General features: G+C 33.1%; 1 protein-coding gene across 2 annotated transcripts; it reads right to left on the bottom strand.

Moving 5' to 3' along the window:
• Positions 1-6432: 6432 nt before the first annotated feature.
• LOC108909438 (dynein light chain 1, cytoplasmic) lies at positions 6433-12009 on the bottom strand. Of its 2 annotated transcripts, none has more exons than XM_018713777.1 (3): positions 11863-12009; positions 11417-11549; positions 6433-6851 (listed from the first exon to the last, which is right to left on the bottom strand). In XM_018713777.1, exons 2-3 carry the CDS (start codon positions 11522-11524, stop codon positions 6690-6692), a joined length of 270 nt encoding a protein of 89 aa, XP_018569293.1. In that variant the 5' UTR covers positions 11525-11549; positions 11863-12009; the 3' UTR covers positions 6433-6689. The 2 variants fall into 2 exon arrangements, with proteins under 2 accessions (XP_018569293.1, XP_018569292.1); XM_018713776.1 differs by lacking the exon at positions 11863-12009 and adding an exon at positions 11637-11725.
• Positions 12010-19696: the final 7687 nt, after the last annotated feature.

The following is a 19696-nucleotide window of genomic DNA, read 5'->3' on the forward strand; positions in this document are numbered from 1 at the left end:
AGGGGACCCGTATTTTTTATTTTTGCCAACTGGCCCCCTCTTTCGGAGTTACAGCCCCCTGAAATATGCCCTTAAGAAGTCTTTTTTTTTATCTCAAAACCATGTTGTATGAGAATCACTAAATTTGGTACACAGGGGTTTTATGACATGTGGAATCTCACAGTGCTACGCGTTTTGGCGAGAAACCCCCTTAAGACACTTTTTCGTGGGTCCCCTTGTCTTTGGAACCAGAAAAATTTGGTCGCAAATTTGATTTTTTTTTTAAATTATTAGTTAGCTAGAAAGCCATTGAATTTAGAAACTTTTTTGTCGCATGATATGAGGAAAATGGCGAATCACGATATGCATTTGATCATATTTTGACATATTTCTCTGAAACATTGCGTTTTACGAAAAAAGTAAAAAGAGACAAAAAGTTTCTAAATTTAATGGCTTTCAAGTGGACTGATAATTTTTAAGAAACTTAAATATGCTACCAAATTTTTTTGGCTCCAAAGACAAGGGGGCCCACGAAAAATTGTCTTAAGGGGGTTCGCCACCAAAAAACGTAGCACCATCAGATTGCACATGTCATACAACCTCTGTGTACCAAATTTACTGATTTTCGTACAACAGGGTTCTGAGATATAAAAAAAGATTATTCTTAGGGGCGGACTTCAGGGGGCTCTAACTCCAAAAGAGGGGGTCACTTGGCAAAAATAAAAAATACGGGTCCCCTAAATTTGTCTTAAGAATCTGTGACCAAATTTTGTTGCATGAATTTCGGGACACTCTGTATTACATTGTTTTTTTTTCCGTTACTTAATTTTATTGTAAATACAATTTTTAAAGTTCTGATATTGTTATTAATAATATAATTTCTTAATTTACGGTTATAGTAGGGCTATTGGATTAAAAAATGACGTGGAAAATTATTCCTATTTATTATTTGAGGCGGATTAATAAAATATACAAATAGTTGCGTATTATTTTTTATAAAATCGGAATGAAAATCCTGCTCGTGAACATCATTTTTTCTATAATACTTATTGTAAATGCAACTAAAAATTTCCAGATGCATTTAGTCGTTTGAACTTAAAAATAATTGGACAACAGTGAAATATCATTTAAAGGACAGAGATAAGATGGAATTAATTGTGAATAAAAAAATATGCCATATTTAATTTTGAAAATTTAGAAAATTAAAAAAAGACGATGTTTTTCAACTTGGCGATTTTGAAGTGATACAATTTTGTACTGGGTGTTTTGTTCAGTGGCGGGATATACAAGAATTTAGGAGGGCTCTATAGCAAATAGGCAACCCGCAATACATTTTTATAGATTTTTATTAGACAGTTTGTCTAAATATGAATTAATAGTGATGTAAAATAGCATGCTATTTAGTTTTGGGTGATAAATATCAAAATATATATCATTATATATATCAGATGAATTTTGTTAAAAAAAAATTATACTCAAATTAGTTTTTTTATATTGCTAATGCCTTGCTGATTAATTTGACACCAAATACATGTCATATATATGAACTGTTAGAAAAGTTATCAAGTGATCTTTATTTTTTTTCATATTTAGATTGGAATTTTTTATTTTTTTTTTAATAATGATTTCTAATTTTTGTTGCGTACTACTGACTGTTTATAAGCAAGTACGCTGTTTATTAGCAATTTAGTTTTATCAACCCAGAAATAAAAAATGGGAAATTTCTAGAACAAGAAAATTTAGTCTTTGTATATCACAATACGTACTTAAAAAAAATTAAAGATAAAAATTGAAATAAAAATTATCAAAAACTTATGATAATAAAGAAACTGCTTTAAAGTAGTACTTAAAAATCTGAAAATTTAGGGGTGTACTATAAATGGGGAGACCTAAGAGCGCACGTAATTTCAACTCACCCCTTCCACCCTAGGGGGTGGGGTGAAGGTTTTTTTTAGACGTACCCTATTTATTTTGCGATTTTCGGATTGTACGCGTAAAACTACCCCCAGAAACGCGTTCTTGGGGGTACGTCTAAAAGACCACCCCTCACCCCCTCTGCACCTACTAAGGTGGAAAGGGCCAGTTGAAATCAGGTTCGCTCTTAGGTCTCCCCACTTATAGTACACCCCTAAAATTTCAGATTTCTATATTTATTTTTGAAGGAGAAAAATGCTCATCGAAAAAACGACAAAGTCCATACGAGGGTGGTGGTTTGGTTTTTGTGCGAATTCGGCAAGAACGCGCTTTCGGGGGTAGTTTTACGCGTAGAATCCGAAACTCGCAAAATGAGTAGGGTACATCTAAAAAAACCACCCCTCACCCCCTAGGGTGGAAGGGGTGACTTGGAATTATGTTCTTCCCATCTATAGTACACCCCTAAAATTTCAGATTTTTATATTAATTTTTGACGGAGATATGCCAGGTACCGAAGAGCTACTACAGTCCAACCCAAGCCTACCACACAAGTTTTTAGTTTTAAAATGTAAGGTTAAGTTTGAAATTTGGCTTTACTGATGAAATGGCGGGAAAATTGATATATATCAACTATTAACATATATATAATAGCTGATATATATCAAAAATTGATATATATCAATTTGTTATATATTTTCACTCACATCACTATGAATTAATGCACAAATAACAGACTTTCCTCCATTCTGAGGCAGATTTTCTATAAAATGGACTTGGTTTGAAACGCAAATAACTTTTTGGCGAAAAGAAATTTGTAATCTGCCGCTTTTGAACAAGTGGCATCGTAAATTACAAATTTCTTTACAACAAAAAGTTATTCGAGTTTCGGACTAAGTCCATTTTATAGAAAATCTCCGTTAAAATGGGGGAAAGTCTGATATTTGTTCATTAATTCATATTTAGACAAACTGGTTGCCTATCTGCTATAGAGCCCTCTTAAATATTCACATATCATTAAGGAACAAATTCATAATTTTTTTAAAACCTCACCATATCAAGTTTCGTTGAAATATCTTTAAATTTCCTTATAAGTGAAGAAGTTTTGTTTAAAAAAAATAGTAAAAATGTCTTTAACGGTGTATATTCTCGTTACTGTTGAACTTATTTAAATATTTTGTTGAAAGTTCCCAATTGTATGTATGTAGTATGGGTCATAATTTTTCTTGGTATCTTCGTATTTGCTATAAGCGGCGGGGGTAAAGGGTAAATAAACGAAACGAAATCATTAACCATGTATTAATTACATTAAGAAACAGCTTCTCATTAAATAATTAAAAAAAAGGGCACATGTCCAAAGGAAGAGATAAAGTGGTACATTAAGAGATTATGCCTTTTCAAACGATTTTCATCTAAACTACGGTGATCTTCCAACATATGAACATATACGTAAAAGTGATTTAGTTCTTTTAAACCTCTTTACCGGCAACAAATCAAATGGAATGTGTCTGAAAATTCTACATGGTCGAAATTTCAAATCGAACGTCTGTCTTTACTTGAGATCTAAGAAAATCGGGCATTGCAAGCAGTTCTGGCAGTTAAACGGGTCGCTTTAAAAGAACCAAATTGAAACGGTGGGTCATAGACGAATATACAGGGTAGAGCTGAAAATGGACGAAATCTTTTCCCAAAACAAAAAAAAAAACGTAAATCAGCTCGACGGCTATACATAATGAGAGTAGAATATAACAAGTGTAAGTACAATTTTACTTAGCTCCATATAATAATTATCATATACTTCAGATAACAACTCATATAACAGCTACAGACGGAAATGTAGAGCTCGGCGCCTGAATTACTTTTAAACGAATTCGGGCGCTTCAGTTAACTTTTTATGTAGGTACTCGTACAGGAAACCGCAAACCCGGGACTCATACCGGTATACGATCTGCGTCCAATCTCGGGACACAAAAAACAGCGGTCTTTCAAAAAAATCCAGTAAAATTTGTCCGCAGTTACTTACTTGCGGCCTTTGTTATTTGGGTACTTCTGCCGCAGTGAGAAAGGAAAAATTTGAAACAAACAACCCCCAGCACCCAAAAAGGATTAGTCAAGGACCTGTTGCCAGATTTTATTTACGAATCTTGCCAATTTGAGCATTAGAAGTTGCAAAACTGAAAATAAACGACAATATTTATTGGTCACCGTGATAAAATAAAACTGGAAATTGAAAATGGATAATTTATTTAATGTACAGGGTCGTTCATGTAAAATCTACCCCCCTTAGCGTTTTACTTCTCTATCTAGGAAAAAATGGTAAAAAGGACGTAAACTTCAGGAGTTTCTTGTGAATTCCAAAAACAATTGATTATTGCAAAACCAAACCTTTGTTTCTTTAATCATCTTTTGTAATACGTGTCACATATTTGCTCTGGTAGTTTGCACTTATTTTGGTTTATTTACTGACCCTCCACGACAGACAATGCCAAGATTGCCATGGACCTAGTGCATATATTTATGCTTTTCCGTTAAGGTCAAATTGAAAAGCAGCCTTTAGCTGATACTTCACGTTTTCATTGTACACTACCGACAATGAATAAAGGCCATTTATTATTATTATTATTATTATTAAATTTATTAAACAATCTTTAAATATTTTATTAAAAAAATATAAAAGGCGTTTTGTAATATCTTACTGTGTTCCAAACAAGTTTTTTTTTTAATAATTTTTTTTACAATGGTTTAATTCTGTGACCCGCCAGAAGTCCTGATCTGACCACCGTGTGGTTCTTTCCCCGTGAGATTTTGAAAGATAAAACAAAAGAATATCTAATAATTTGTACGACCTAAGGGTGAAAATATTGAACAAAATATCAATGATGTGGATAAAAGGGCATTGCAAAAAACATACTTTAAAAATATGTCCTCTGCTTACAACAGCATGAAAATATTACAAAACACTTTTTTTCTACAAAACTGTTAAAAGTGGGTTTTTTAATTGTCATTTTTGATGTTAAAAATGTCATTTTTTGACACGTGTGTTAAAACTAAGTTACTTTTAACACTAGTGTTAAGTAACTTAGTTTTAACACACGTGTCAAAAAATGACATTTTTAACATCAAAAATGACAATTAAAAAACCCACTTTTAACAGTTTTGTAGAAAAAATAATGTATGATATACGTGTTAAAAGTGATTTTATTTTGTTCGTGAAGTTAAAAAACTCGCTAAGCTCGTTTTTTAATCATCTTCACTCACAAAATAAAATCTTACTTTTAACACGTATATCATAAATAGCTATTATAACAATATATATTTTTTTGAGGAATTTACACAATTGTTTAACAGTGAAAAATATAACCTACCCGTAGTAGTTCCACAGCAACCTTGACTACGTGTATAAATGGAAGTATTGGGTAAACTACTAAAGCAAATATACAGGGTGTTCTAGAATATGTGGGCATTCTCACAGATGTGTACAGGGGACGTTAAAATAACAAGACAGGTCCTTATAAAAATTTCTCCTAGAGGGCCCCCTTACTGAAAATCGATTTTCTTAATAACTTTTAAAATATTTTGTGTAACTCCATTATTTTTTTTACACACTTTACGATAAAGGTACAAAAATAACATTTTTAGATAGCTTGAACTAAAAAAAGGCACTCTTGATTGATATCGATAAAATGGAACTGTTTTCAAGAAAAAAAACTACTTTTTGTTTAATACGATTTTTATTACATCCCTAAAGTGAAATAAACCGATGAAATTAGCCATTCTTTCTGTACCTATCTAAAAAAATTCTACTTTTATTTACATTTTTTATTTTTTCATAAAAATAATTAAATTGTGCAGCGTTTTAAAAGTTATTAAAAAAAATTGATTTTCATATAACCTGTATTATATGTATCTAACCATTGTAATCAGGAAAATACAAAAAAATTACATACAGGATGTTAAAAAAAAAATGTTTTCTTCAATCTTCAAAACGGAACATTCAATTGTTTTTTTTTACATATTTTGTTGAAATCGAAAGAGAACATCCTAAACGTTCGGTTCCTACCATGTTTGCATCCGAAAGGACGTAAAATTGTTGACTGTTGGTCCCCCGTCTCCGCAACGTTAAGCAAATAAAAAATCTATGCCCTACGACAATGTGGGGGCTCGACAACAGTTGCAGGTAAACGTAAAATAACCAACAAGGAAAAACGCGACACTGAACTTATAAAACCGACCCCTCGACAGATCCTTTTTGGCGCATTTAAAATTTTCCCTTTTCGGTGCGACAGAAATACCAAATCGAATAAAAACGGTTTGTGGCAATTCCCCCGAGTGAACCTTTCCGTATGAGACTGGCGTACCGCAACGGCCTTGTCGAGTTTAAAAATAATCCAAGCCCCAAGCGCCACAGAACTCACAGAAAAAAGCATTTCCCGTGCAGGAAATCTATAGAATAATTGCACAAATTCGAGTACAAATAAATAAAACCCTTGTGCATCGCTCCTCTAACTAAAAAAAAAAAATAAGAAAAAACGAAAAAAATCATAAAGTATCAACAAAATAATTTTATTCCAAAAATAGGTATATAAAATCCGTAAAATAAAACTTTAAATTTGAGTACGCATTCCCGTCGCTTCGCATATAAATAGAATGAGGTTCTCCCTTGCACGTTGGGAACGCGTACCGAAACCAAACTATTAATATATAAGGATTATTTCAGAATTGAAACAGTCATCTAATATAGTGGAATACTGGGAGAGGGGGGGGGGGCAGGTAGGAAGGGGGGCGAGCGGGGATGGGGTTTAGCCGCTCTTAAAGAGCAATATCGCCACTTGCCCGAGATAGAAGTAGATGAAGTGGCGCGTTTCGTGGGTGACGTATGATCCGAAATTCCTTCCAACGATGCAGTGCCATGTCGGGTTGTACTTTTTGTCAAATTCCTTCTTAATGTACGCAGCGATATCCTGGAAAACAAATTGCCACGTCAAACTGCGCCTTCAAAGTGACCCGCGGGTCCAACGTTAAAGAAAAAGCACATCAATGCGTACAATGTTGGGAACTTGTATGTGCTCGGTGGACAAGTACGCTGCTTTTGTGGTTTCTCCTATTTCTCAAATCGATAAAAAATTTATAGAATATACAGGGTGATTCACGAACGGTGACCAAAAATGAAACCCTGTATTCTTTGGTGAATTTTAAGGGGAGTATTTCGTATAAAATTTTTGTCTAGGTCGCTTCGTTAAAGGGTGTTAAACTTCAAAAAATGTTTTTAATTTTTTTAAATAATTTAATAACTAGTAAGTGAAATAATTTGAAATTGGGCACAAGTATTTATGTAAATGTATTCCAAAATCTGAGGATTTTTCTTAAAATTAAACAATCTTAAACAATCATGATATTTTCGGATTCGTCTTTCAATTTTCTACAAATTACTATCTTATATTCTTCGGAAAAAGCCTGATTTTCAAGTAAAATTTAAAAAACCAACTGAAAACACACTTCGATATTTTGATATTCTGGGCAGTTAAAAGAAGGAAAAACAATAAATTTCAAACAAATTTCATTTTTGAGCATTTACTCAAATAAAATCATTAACGTGATTAATATTATTAATTTCTTTATTCGAAAAAATAACCGAATGATTAGTGTTTGTCATGTCATTTAAGTAAAAGTGTTTTCAGTGCGTTTTTAAGTTTTACTCGAAAATCAGGCTTTTCTCTAAAAACATAAAAGAGTAGTAATTTGTAGAAAATGGAAAGACAAATCCGAAAATATTATGGTTGTTACCGTAAAGCAGTGGCGTACTGTTATCGATACCCTATATCTCCGCCAGTAGAGCATCTAAATTTTAGGAAAAGCCCTCAGATTTTGGATAAGGTTTACATAAACATGTGTCCAAGTTCAAATTATTTACTTACTAGATTTTAAATTATTGAAAGAAATTAAAAACATTTTTTTAAGTTGAACACCCTGCATCTTTTTAACAAAGCGTCCTAGATAAAAACTTTATATGAAAAACTCCCCTTATTAAAGTTCACCAAAGAATACGAGGTTTAATTTTTGGTCACCGTTTGTGAATCACTGTATTTTAGATAAAAAAATTTAATGTCACCTCTATTTTCTTTCAAAGACGTTTTATAACTTTTTTTTGTTTGTGAAAATATTTGAGTTTTGTTCTTTATACAGGTTTTTTGTTTACGTACAATTCAGTGGCATAAGCGATATTTTTCTAAAATTTCTTGATTTTCATTTAAAACACATACATATTTTTATTTTTTTGTATTTTTGAGACCTGCATAAAATTCCCTAACAAATGGTGCATCATAATAATGATTTATTAATTTCTTACAACCAAATAACTTACAATAGCTGAATATACACGAGCAGTTTTATCGACCGATTTGTTCGATTTACCATTGAATTGTATAAATTGTAAAGACAAAACTGCTAGTTTGGGTCATCAAGAAAAATTGAAAAATTCTATTTTGGCGGTTAAATTGGTACCAAATAATTTGGAGCGATTATTTTGTCACGTACACTAACACAGTGATTAAACGGCTGATAAATCTGTCGTGAATTATAGGGCGATATTTTGTAGAGCATCATCTGCGTGTTAGTACATGTCGGAGGAAATATCTGCGCGACATATAAAGTCGGTAAATTTCTATAATGAGTTCAGAATATACAATTTCAAATATGGCATCAAAAGAATTTATTACTGGACTGATCGATTTATATCGTAATCACCCGTGTTTATGGAAAACAACCTCACAAGAATATACAAATAAAAATATTAAAAACAAGAGTTATAAGGAATTAGTGGCGTAACTGGCGTATTATATTCTTTCCTCAATAACCATGTTTTAACCCACTTTGTTCGCTTTTTATTTCTTCTGCGTTGTTTTATAATCACATAACCCATCATTCCAAGTAATAAAACGCGTTTAAAGTCGTTTTTGTTCATGTTTTCGTGGCAAACTATACTTACGAGTAACAAATAAATTGCTGATTTTTTGGACTTCCGAAAGATCAACAATGACAGAATAATCTTACCAAATTTATAGATAAACCTTTGTGAATGACACAGACGTAACAAATAAACAGGCAGATAAACTTTGTACCATAATTCGATTCAATAAAACTTCGCATTAGTGTCCTCTCTAAAATTTGTCCGAAAGATTTTACTTAACGATTTATCTGACAATAATTATTTGGTACAATTTATCGCTCCAATAAGTCTTTGCGTGTGTATTCAACTATTATAACAAAAATTTCCTGCAAAAGGATCTATTGCTCCTTATACATTTGGGTCCCATAAAAAAAATGACCAAAATTATAAATTACTGTAAATAAAGAACTTATAGGTAGCGTCAGACCAATTAAAAGGCAAGTATAATAAAATATTACACAGGGTGTCCGAGGTTTTAACCAGGAAAATACAAAATAAAAAGTTCATATGAACTTGAATATTTTAAAGATTCATTTTCGAGATACGGGGTGTTAGTCAATAAAAAAACCCTTTTTTTAGTTACTCAAAAACTACTTGGTCAATTTTAATAAAAGCAAGGGACTTACTTTGACGTAATTAAATTTAATTTAGTTATGCCAGGGGCATCGCTGGAGCTAACTAGACAAAAAAATATATAGACAGGGTGTTCCAATTAAAATTTCCCACCTGGAAAATATCGGATTAAAAAAAAAACCGGAACACTTCTCAAGGGGGACACGTCACGATGTAAGTTTTGGTGACTTTGAAGCTACCCCTTCAGAGGGGCGAAAGAATACCCCTAAACTATTGTTGTGTGACACCTCATTTTAAATCTTTTTCAATTCTGCTCACGACTTTTTAAATTTTGGTTTTTATATGACAATAAAATCATCACGTAAAGAATAAGTCAAAATATCAATGACTGAAAGAAATGTTATTTTATTAAACGTTCAAATTGGTTTCCCTCCGCTTCCATACATCTTTGCTCCATTTCCGAACGAACATTTCGAAGCATTTCGGGCGTTATCTGAGGACATTCTTCAACAATTCGCCGACGAAGCTCCTCAAGTGAGTTCGGTCATGTTGCATAAATTTTCGACTTTAAGTGATGTCCTCATAGAAGAAAGTCTAAGGGCGATAGATCTGGCGATCTGGTAGGCCTATCAATTGAACCTCTGCGTCCTATACTATTATAAAAATCTGTGCTGCCTGCCGTCCACAGTCGTTATTCTTGTTCCACTTTTTCAGCAATTGTATCAACCGTTTTCACGAATTGGAATTCAATCAACTTTGTGATGATTTTACGGGATATTGTATCGACAAGACAAGACGAGACAATATTGTCTCGTTTAAAGTAAATAAGTAAAAAGTTGAACTGAAAACAAATTTTTTTATGGAGAAATTGTTGAAGAATGGCATCAGATACCGGCCGAAATGTTTGTTCGGAAGTGGAGCAAAAATTTTATTCTTGTATGGAAGCGGAGGGAAACCAATTTGAACACTTAATAAAATATCATTCACTCCTCTATTGATATTTTGTCTTATTTTTTAAGTGATGATTTTATTGTTTTTTTTTTAATTCTGATATTTTCCAGGTGGGAAGTTTTGATTGGAACACCCTGTATATTTTTAACTATTGTGATTGTGGAATTATTGTTTTGGGTGCTGTAGTTGCTAGCCAGGGATTATCTTTTCCGGGACAGGCAGGCATATGAATTTCATTTTTTTTCTTAACAAACGAGAGAACTGGACAAGTTAAAAACGTCGACTAATCCGACGTTACGTATCCAAAAAAGTAGCAATATCTCGTAAACCGAACCCCAAATCAAAACCTTAATTAAGAATGGTTTGTATTAGTAGTAAAGAAAATTCCCACAATTTGAATATTTTTTTCTCAAACACCCTGTATTTTCCAACATTCAAAACCGGTACAGGTAGGTTTTAAGTTCCCCTAAATAGGAATTTGTAGTCGCTATTTTCCTAAAAAAAAAAATTCCTAATAATTACAGCTCAAAGATAAAGTTACAGACCCCTCGAACGTGCATTTTGAATATGTACCCAACTAAAAAAAAATTATCAAAATATAATGATTTTAAGGGTGGTCCTTACCGTAGACACACTGTAAATACGCGCACCAATGGGGTTTACTTTCTCTAAATAAATTCAAAAATTCGAAGCTACCGAATATTTTCACAACACCCTGTACAAGTCGAAATTCAAGTATGTGTCTATTTTCTAATAGTGCTGCTTTTGCTTCTTTCCGCTGCACCTATCTCTAAAAAATTGTTAACCCACGGAATTAGGAAATTAATGTTTTTGACAAGAGCAGGGATCGACACAGGGTACCTGTACACTTTTTTACGTACATAATGCGATATATATATTACACATAAAATTGACAACAAAATAAATCTGCCTTCGAGTCTTACATACTCGTGTAGGAGTGACATTGCCCAACAATGTTGATAACCTTGATATAGTGTTCCCGAACGATTAAAGTTAACTTAGACTGGGAAAACAGATAAAGTGATGCAGGTTTACCTTTTCGATATTGTATTTCTCGATGGCCTGTGTTGCACAGTCCACAGCGTCCTGCTGCATGTCTTCGCTCATATCGGCATTCTTGATTACAGCTTTGCGGTCAGTCATCTTGGGAACTTTTTGGGTGCTAGACCTGGAAGCAGAAAGGGGAGAATTTAGTCAAGGCGAGCAGGGCGTATGGGGGGGGCCTAGGACTGAAAGGATGCTAGGCTTAGAGAACCTTTTTTTGTAAGAACTTAGATTTCTGATTCGGACGAGGGCATAGGCCCGGAGTTCGCCCATAACTGGTACAACTACGAACCATGCCCATTTTATCAATATATATCACGATATGACACTTATCAAATACAATCATGCGATACATCAAACGAGAAATTGATTACAACATCTACCCGATACTTGATCGGGCGGCTGCTAACAAGGCACTACACAAAACGGGTACTTACGTGAATTTTTCAACAACTCACTAATTGAACGGTAAAAAAATTTGTGGAAGTGACTTTTCACGTTCTTTCAATTTTATTATTTTGTTGAATAAACCGATATTCAATTTTTTGATGCCTCTCACTTAGCGCGGATAGAGCAACTGAGGAAAATACAAATGCCAGACAGTTTATTGGTTAATTGTAGAGGCGTCTGGCAGAGGCTTCTGGCAGCCGGTATTGGATTGGTCGCCGCCGGGTAGCGCAGTGGCGTGTCGTCACGGGGCGAGCTATACGATAATCTTTGGTTTCTTCCAGAGATATCCACAAATTATCGATTAGGGTCAATGAAAATCGGCAATTTCTTCTGCTGCAGTAGTATTACGTAAACACATTGCCACAAAATGACAAGCGGACATGCACACGTCGTTTATGTAAATTTAGAAACATACCATGCAATAGAAATAACATTAAAATGAATGCGTACCAATTTATGTTTAATTTTATGTTCTCGCAAAACGATGCTTTTAACGTACTGCTCATTAGATCATTACTGGTGACTCTAAAAGCAATAAAATATCACAAAAAAACCATCATCTTAGCCGGTTAGGAACATAAGACCAACATGCACAAATTTACTACACATGTTTTACCAAAATCTAGAAAATAGATAATGGCAGCCGGCGTGGCCGTTCTAGTTCAGTTATAATAATGATATAACATTTAAAACTTTATGTATTTTTCAGGAATTGACTAAAAAAATATATGAAACCCAGCCCGATGTCATGCATTGGAGTCTTCTAAAATCAATAATAAGCATCTTTAACACAGCAAGCAACTTACTTCTCAGAGATTTATTGCAGCGCCAAGCGAAACGTAGAGCTGCACAGTGCTAATTTGTTTTTATAAAAATATTAATCATTTGGACCCTTTTTAACTACGATAAGACGGAATTTCGGTCTGGTACAAAGAAAACGGAAAATCAATATCAGCCACTTGGCGCAATCTCCGCTCCGCCAACGCCAAATTTTAAAATGTTATTGATAAATCTAGTCTAGTTAAAAATATATTTTCTCAAGTGCCGCGGGGCACCTTATCATTTCGTATATTTTGTACATCCCTTTTTCGGAAGCGAGATGGCATATCGAATATTACGAATTCTTTTGTTTCGCATTTCGTAGCAAACTATTTCCAAACCTACATAGACAATTTTAGGTTAGTATTTCAATTTTATTAGAAAACAAGGAGAAAAATATCTGTATAAATTATTAAAAAATCGAATTAAGAGGAAAAAACTGTGGAAATGGAAGAAAAAGTGGCGGAGCAGACGAGTCTAATGGAGACAGATAAAAATATTAAAGAGGGGGACGATTTCTACAAGCAAATGGTAGAATCTATGTTGGAGTATTTTGAAAAACTGAACGATCTTTACAACCAAACGATGATCATGCGGTTGGAATCAGCAAAGGCCAAGCTGGACTACCTGAAGTGCCAGGAGGACTTGGAGAATATAAATAACTTACTGGAAAGTAGTTACGAGGAATCAGAAGATATTAAAAAATAATTTAACGTCAACACTAAACCTTTAGTCGTACTCTTCAGTTTTTGATAGTTTTAATGTATATTTTGATAGAAATAGATATTCTTGTTACTGGAAACAGCAATTGAATTCCTTTTTTATTTATAAAAACCCGTCCCAAGCTAATATTTCAAAATATCTTCATAGTTTTCTAATTTTCAGATTCAAAGAAGTTTAATCTCTTCCGCTGTTACTTGCTTTGTTAATGTTTTATTGTTTCAGGTACAGAAAAGTCGGAATATGTTTTAAAATTATTTATTTACAAATAATACATAAAATTATACAAAACATATAAAAATACATACAAGTGACTTTAAGAAAGTGCTCTACAAGAACTTATTAATTAATAAAACCTGTGCAAAACAGAGTCGTTGCTGAGGAATGTAAATGAAATGTATATAGAACGTTAACATCTTCAATTAGTGGCTCATAAAACAATCGTTTCGAACAGAGGTGAACCACAGAGAAATCTCGGGTGAGTGGTCGTTTCAATAAATAAAACGGAAAAATTGCAACAAGAATCAACATTTTATTTGTATCGATTTTATTTTATTTATTTTTTAATTACTGTAAACGTTATTTAAACATTTTTTTAAAGTGGGCCACCGCTGTTTGAAAAACCAAACGGTACGCAGCATAATAGTGCACGTGGTCAGAATTGTACCTACGTCTCGTTCTTGAGCAAATATAATACCGTATTTGCTTACATATTATCACATACAATTAAAACTAATCTAGGTATATTTATATGGAAAATAATCACAATGTAAACAATATTATTCGAACAATAGGTTTTATTATATTATGCTATATTTCAGTTAATATACAAATACTAACATTTTCTTTATCACAGTAAGATTAGTAATTTTCTTACGGAATCGTAGCACAGAACAGAAAAAAGGGGAGCGCGGCACGTTGAGATTTTTATGTCTCGTATGCCGGACGCAAAAAAAAATAAAATTTAAGCACGAGTAAACGTCTACATATTCGTACTTTTAGGCCCGTTTATGTTGCATTTGACACAATAAGAAAGGCTATTGCTTATCGAGAGAGGCTGTAGAATTTGTCGGCGGCATTGCAAAGCATATTCTTTAAAAATAGAGTGTATACCAAAAAAATTCCTGGTTTTCCAAATAGATTTAAAAAATTTGCTGTAACGATTATTTAAAAAATTATACTACGGCCACTATAAAATTTGCGCTAAATTGGAAACATTTTTATGACGTTTAAATCGGTTAAAATAAGAAAAAAAAAATATATATATATATATGGGTTTTTCTGCTAAATTTAGATTTATTTCGATACAGAAATTAAAATTAAGTCAAAATAAATGAATGTTAGCAGAATTTGCTCAAAATGAAAAAGTGAATTTTATTATTAATTTTCTTTTAAAGTAAAAATTGACAAATTCGTTTAGGTTGTTCTTATTTAGTATTGAGACAGGTAAAAGTAATAGAAACTTTTATTTAATGATATAAAAAATTTTTCGGTTGGCAACAACTTTTAAGCATTATATGCTTGGTAACATTCTATTGCAAAAAAATTAATTCCTTTTCATTTGAATTTAATTAAAAAAAAATAAAAACGTCTTTTTGTAATTTAATTCTTTCCATCGACGTGTTTTTTTTTTTTAATTAATTTGACAATAAAGACGCCAAAGTAGAAGAATTTTTTCAATAAGGAGCCGAGAAATTTTAATTCTTTACTGAAAAAAATTCAATGAACAGGAACGTTTTCTTAGCGAAATGTACTAAATTCTGCACATTTCAAGATTTTTATATACACAGCAATTTCCAAGATCCCCGTCTGCAAAGAAGCAGACCATATTAATTTAATTTGTTTTGAAATAATTTTATAAAAATTAGAGATATTTCCCGATAATTCCAGGCTTGGTATACACTCCGATTTTCTTATTAAGAACGACCTTCGAGTGGATCAAGTGAACAATATGCCGATAACGATGATTTTTATAAAATACAATTATTTAACATTAATCTAGGACGATTCAATAAAGTACAAAAGTTCTGTCCTTTTATAACTGCTCACCCTGTGGAGTGTGTCAATGGTACTTGATACATAATCGAGAAGGATATAAGACATTCTCCATTAAATTTAATGGCAAGCAAATTTGTACGATGTCTGTCATATATCAAGACCGAAACGGTTTCGTAAAGTAACATTTAAATTGTAAGCAATGATATTTTTTAATAGAGAAAAAAATTTCAGTGACGGCTGAAAATTGATACTTCTTGCATCGAAAAAGCTTCACGGTGTACAGTACGTTCACGGTTGGCGTAGACGGGAGATTTTTATTATCCGATTTATGGGAAACTTGATAAATAATTTTTCCTATTTTTAAAATAAGAAGTTCGGAAAAAGAAAAAACCATGTTGAGCCAAATATACACAACTTAAGTACATAAAAATATTTCAGAGACAATAATTTTAAAAAGAATAGTTTATGTGGTCTTATTTTTATGAACTCAGCCTAAACTCTTAACTAAGTAAAAGTACAAGGTCATTGATTTGTATACAATTACGTGGACAAGTGGCGGGGATACTAGGAGACACACGGAGAAATCACGAAATTTAATAAGTGCATTTGATTGGATTTCAATAGCGGGCCACACATTTGCAGTCTTTTAGACGGGCTTTGAATGACAGGTTTGGCCTGTTGGTTTTATTGTTAAAGCCTGATAAAGTTTGGCGGTCTAAAATGTTATATTAAGTGCGTGGCGGGCTGAAAGTTGACATTAACGACACAAAACTGTTGAAAAATCCTAACTGTTTGTGGGACATGGTCACTCGTCAAGTTGAAAATTTTACGTTAATTTAAATATCTGAATGGATTTTAATACGAGTTATTGTATTATAAAACGGAAGCATAAAACTTGTACCGCTTAGATAAAAAATAAAAGAAACGTGAAGCCATTGAGTTTTGTTGATTTTATTAGAATTAAGGTTAACTAAACAAAATGTACGAGAAAAAATTTCACCAGATGAATGTCTTGTTGCAACTTTAATATAACAACAAAAGGGCAAACCATCAAGTTTGTATGGTACAACTGCACTTCCTTTGACAAATAGTTATAGAACGGAAAATAGTACTTCGACGTTCAAGAATGGAGCTTGGCGAGGCAAAATATTCATTCAAGAACGCAAAAAGATTTTGCGTTCGAGATACAAACAATATTTTTACGAAAACTGCAATAAAATAAAACAACTGAACTGTGTTTGAATCAAAACGATTTAGACGCGGTGGCTATCATTACCATAGCAACCTAATAAACAATAAAAAGTTGATTGAAAATGTAGTGTCAGAATTATATATTTTAATTCATATTCTAAGTGTTTAATTGAAAATGAGCTCGAAAAGTGAAGACGGGCATCTGCCAGGGGAAGTATTGGGAGCGTCACAAAGTGCTGTTTCACAATTGATCCCCAAAAAATCGTCGAGACAGTAGGAGATTGCCTACAACAAATTCAAAGGGTGGTGTAGTTCGAAGGAAATTCAAAAAGTGTCCGAAGCGGCATTACTGGCATATTTCGAACATAAAATTAATAAAATTAAACCTTCGACGTTATGGTCAGTATTCCATGTTAAAAAGTACACTGATGCCAAAAAAAAAATGTAAATATCAGAGAATTTCCAAAACTAATACCATATTTGAAAAGCAGATCAGTTGGGTACTGTCCGAAAAAGTCCAGAATTCTAACGAAAGAGGAAATTGAGACAGTTTTACAAGAGGCGCCTGATAATAGATTTGTGCTAGAAAAAAAAGGCAGTTCAAATTAATAAAATCGATCGATTTAATTAATTTTGAACAACTTTACAGGACATTTTAATAATTGGTGTTTGTGGAGCTTTGAGAGGAGATGAGCTACTAAAGATAACGATCGAATATATAGAAGACAAAGATTCAATTATTATTATAAGAATTCCCGATTCCAAAACTTATACTCGAAGATGTTTTGTGATTTCAAGTCCCGACCAAAACAAGATATACCGCAAATACTGTGCTTTACGTCCGGTAGTTGCTATCTTGAAGATTTTTTGCGAAGTATGTCAGGGAAAAATGTGTTAATCTAGTGGTTGGCGTCAACAAAATAAGGAATGGCTCAAAAGAAATAACAACTTATCTCAATTTGCCTCATCCGGAAACTTATACAGGGCATTGCTTTAGCCGTTCCTCCGCCACTCTGTCAGCCGATGCAGGGGCCGATATTACCACCATTAAACGACATGGGAGGTGGCGTTCCAGTACGGTAATGGAGACATATATAGAAGATTCAATATAAAATAGAAATTCAATCGCAAATAAATTGTTATCATCTTCAACAGAGCTAACGGAACTTGCCAATAATACAACGTGCGCAGTAAATTTAAACAATTACAGTAGCCGCCTCTTTGAACTAGAACATAAAAGTGTTTTGCAGCTAGGTAACAGAAAAGACTCACTTTGTCAACTGATAATTTAACGAAAATGTCGACTTGTTTTCGAAAAAATTAAATTTTACTAATAAAAGCCTAGTTAGCTGTCGAAGACGGTCGACTAAACCGCAAATGTGCGGGCTGCCAATGAGAAAACCGGACTGTGCATATTATTTATGAAACAAGACATTTTCAAACTATCATTTTTTAAATTTCAAATAGTTTAGGTTGTATAGAAACAAATGCATATAAATACAAAAACGTTGCCCCTAAAAAAATTAAATTTCTATGTTTTCAATTTAAAACCGTTTTACAACAAGAAATCTAGGATTTTTCCTGCAATATTAGTAATTTCAATGTTAATGTCCCGCACATCGCACAGATTTACCTGTACAGTTGAAACCGTGCGAATTAAACATGCGAAATGTCGAGCCCACGCACTATTCCTTCTGCACTTACTTCAATTTTATTGTTGAATGGGCAGAAAGCAGTAACTAGGAAGATAACGATAAAAAGAAACAAACAAGAGTATTGTTTGCTTCACGCATTACAAATACACGAATTGTAGGCAACCTACAATGCACGTGAAGGGAGATAGTGCGGGTCAACGGTGACGAAGTGAAGGGCATCAGTTGTTCCGTAATTTGGAGATGGTACATCTAACTGTGAATTTTACTGTTTTTCATCACTTGTGAGGTACGAAAATTACTAAAAAAAAGGTTTAAAAAAAAATTTGTAACTCGAAAATAGTTGATTTCCAAATAAAATAAGCTTTTTTTATCCTTAAATTACAATTTGGAATCAAATGCACCAATGAATTCCCAAAATGTACAGTGGCTTCGAAATTTTGAGGTTTTTAGTGATTACGTCGTCCCGTATCTCTACCACCGTTTGACCTAAGAAGTATTTGCACGGACAAACCTAATGCCTTTTACGATATAGACTCACACGAAAAAATTCTTTAAAACGATTCAATCAATTATTGACCCTTTGAAATATTTGTATGCGCTTTATTTCGCATGTCAATTTTACTTTCGCAGATTTATCAACCTGAAAAATTTGCATTCGTGTCCGGAACAACCCTAGTTTCAATTAATATAACAACCATTTGATTCATTTTCAGTCACGGCAACAGAATAAACAAAAAGTGAACGTCACCGGTTATAACTAGGCCCGATTCACTTTACATATTCCGACGAGGTAAACAATGATCGAGCGTGATGTAAACGCGATGGCTGCAAACTTATCGATCCAAACCGATCGAATGGCTATCCTCGATCCGTTTTGACCCATAGTCACGTGTGCATCAAGCTTGATCCTCATTTACCCCGTTGGAGTACATGGTATCATTGCTTGTTCTTTAAAAATATATAATCGGAAGATTCCTAATCGCAAAAGACAAAAAAGACAATTCTTTGCATCCGTGGCGTCTCATAAATCTCTCTATAGGGCTCTATAGCAAATAGCCAACCGGCAATACATTCTTGTAGATTTTATCACACAATTTGTCTAAATATGAATTAATGCACGAATAACAGACTTTCCCCCATTCTAGCGTAAATTTTCTATAAAACGGACTTTGTTTGAAACTCGAATTATTTTTTGTTGTAAAGAAATTTGTAATTTACGATTCAAAAGCGGCAAATTACAAATTTCTTCGCAACAAAAAGTAATTTAAGTTTCAAACTAAGTCCACTTTATACAGGGTGATTCAGTCATAATGTCATTAATTTTAACCACGTATTCGGAAGGCTTAATAAAGACAGAAAATCGGAAAAAAAAATTTTTTACTCGACTTTTAAAAATGAAGGAAATCAACCCATAACTCCCGCTACGAGGGCTGCCCTG

The sequence above is a fragment of the Anoplophora glabripennis genome, unplaced genomic scaffold (genome assembly GCF_000390285.2).
Source record: "Anoplophora glabripennis isolate ALB-LARVAE unplaced genomic scaffold, Agla_2.0 scaffold527, whole genome shotgun sequence".
In the NCBI taxonomy this organism is placed as follows: domain Eukaryota; kingdom Metazoa; phylum Arthropoda; class Insecta; order Coleoptera; family Cerambycidae; genus Anoplophora; species Anoplophora glabripennis.

Bases quoted from the DNA above. Each gene is read 5' to 3' on its own strand.
- LOC108909438 (XM_018713776.1), bottom strand. From the start codon at position 11,698: ATGGGCGAACTCCGGGCCTATGCCCTCGTCCGAATCAGAAATCTAAGT. The intron at 11,550-11,636 runs GTTCTCTAAGCC...TTCTGCTTCCAG, and splicing joins CTAAGTTCTTACAAAAAAAG to GTCTAGCACCCAAAAAGTTC. The intron at 6,852-11,416 runs GTAAACCTGCAT...TTTGTTTTCCAG, and splicing joins AGAAATACAATATCGAAAAG to GATATCGCTGCGTACATTAA.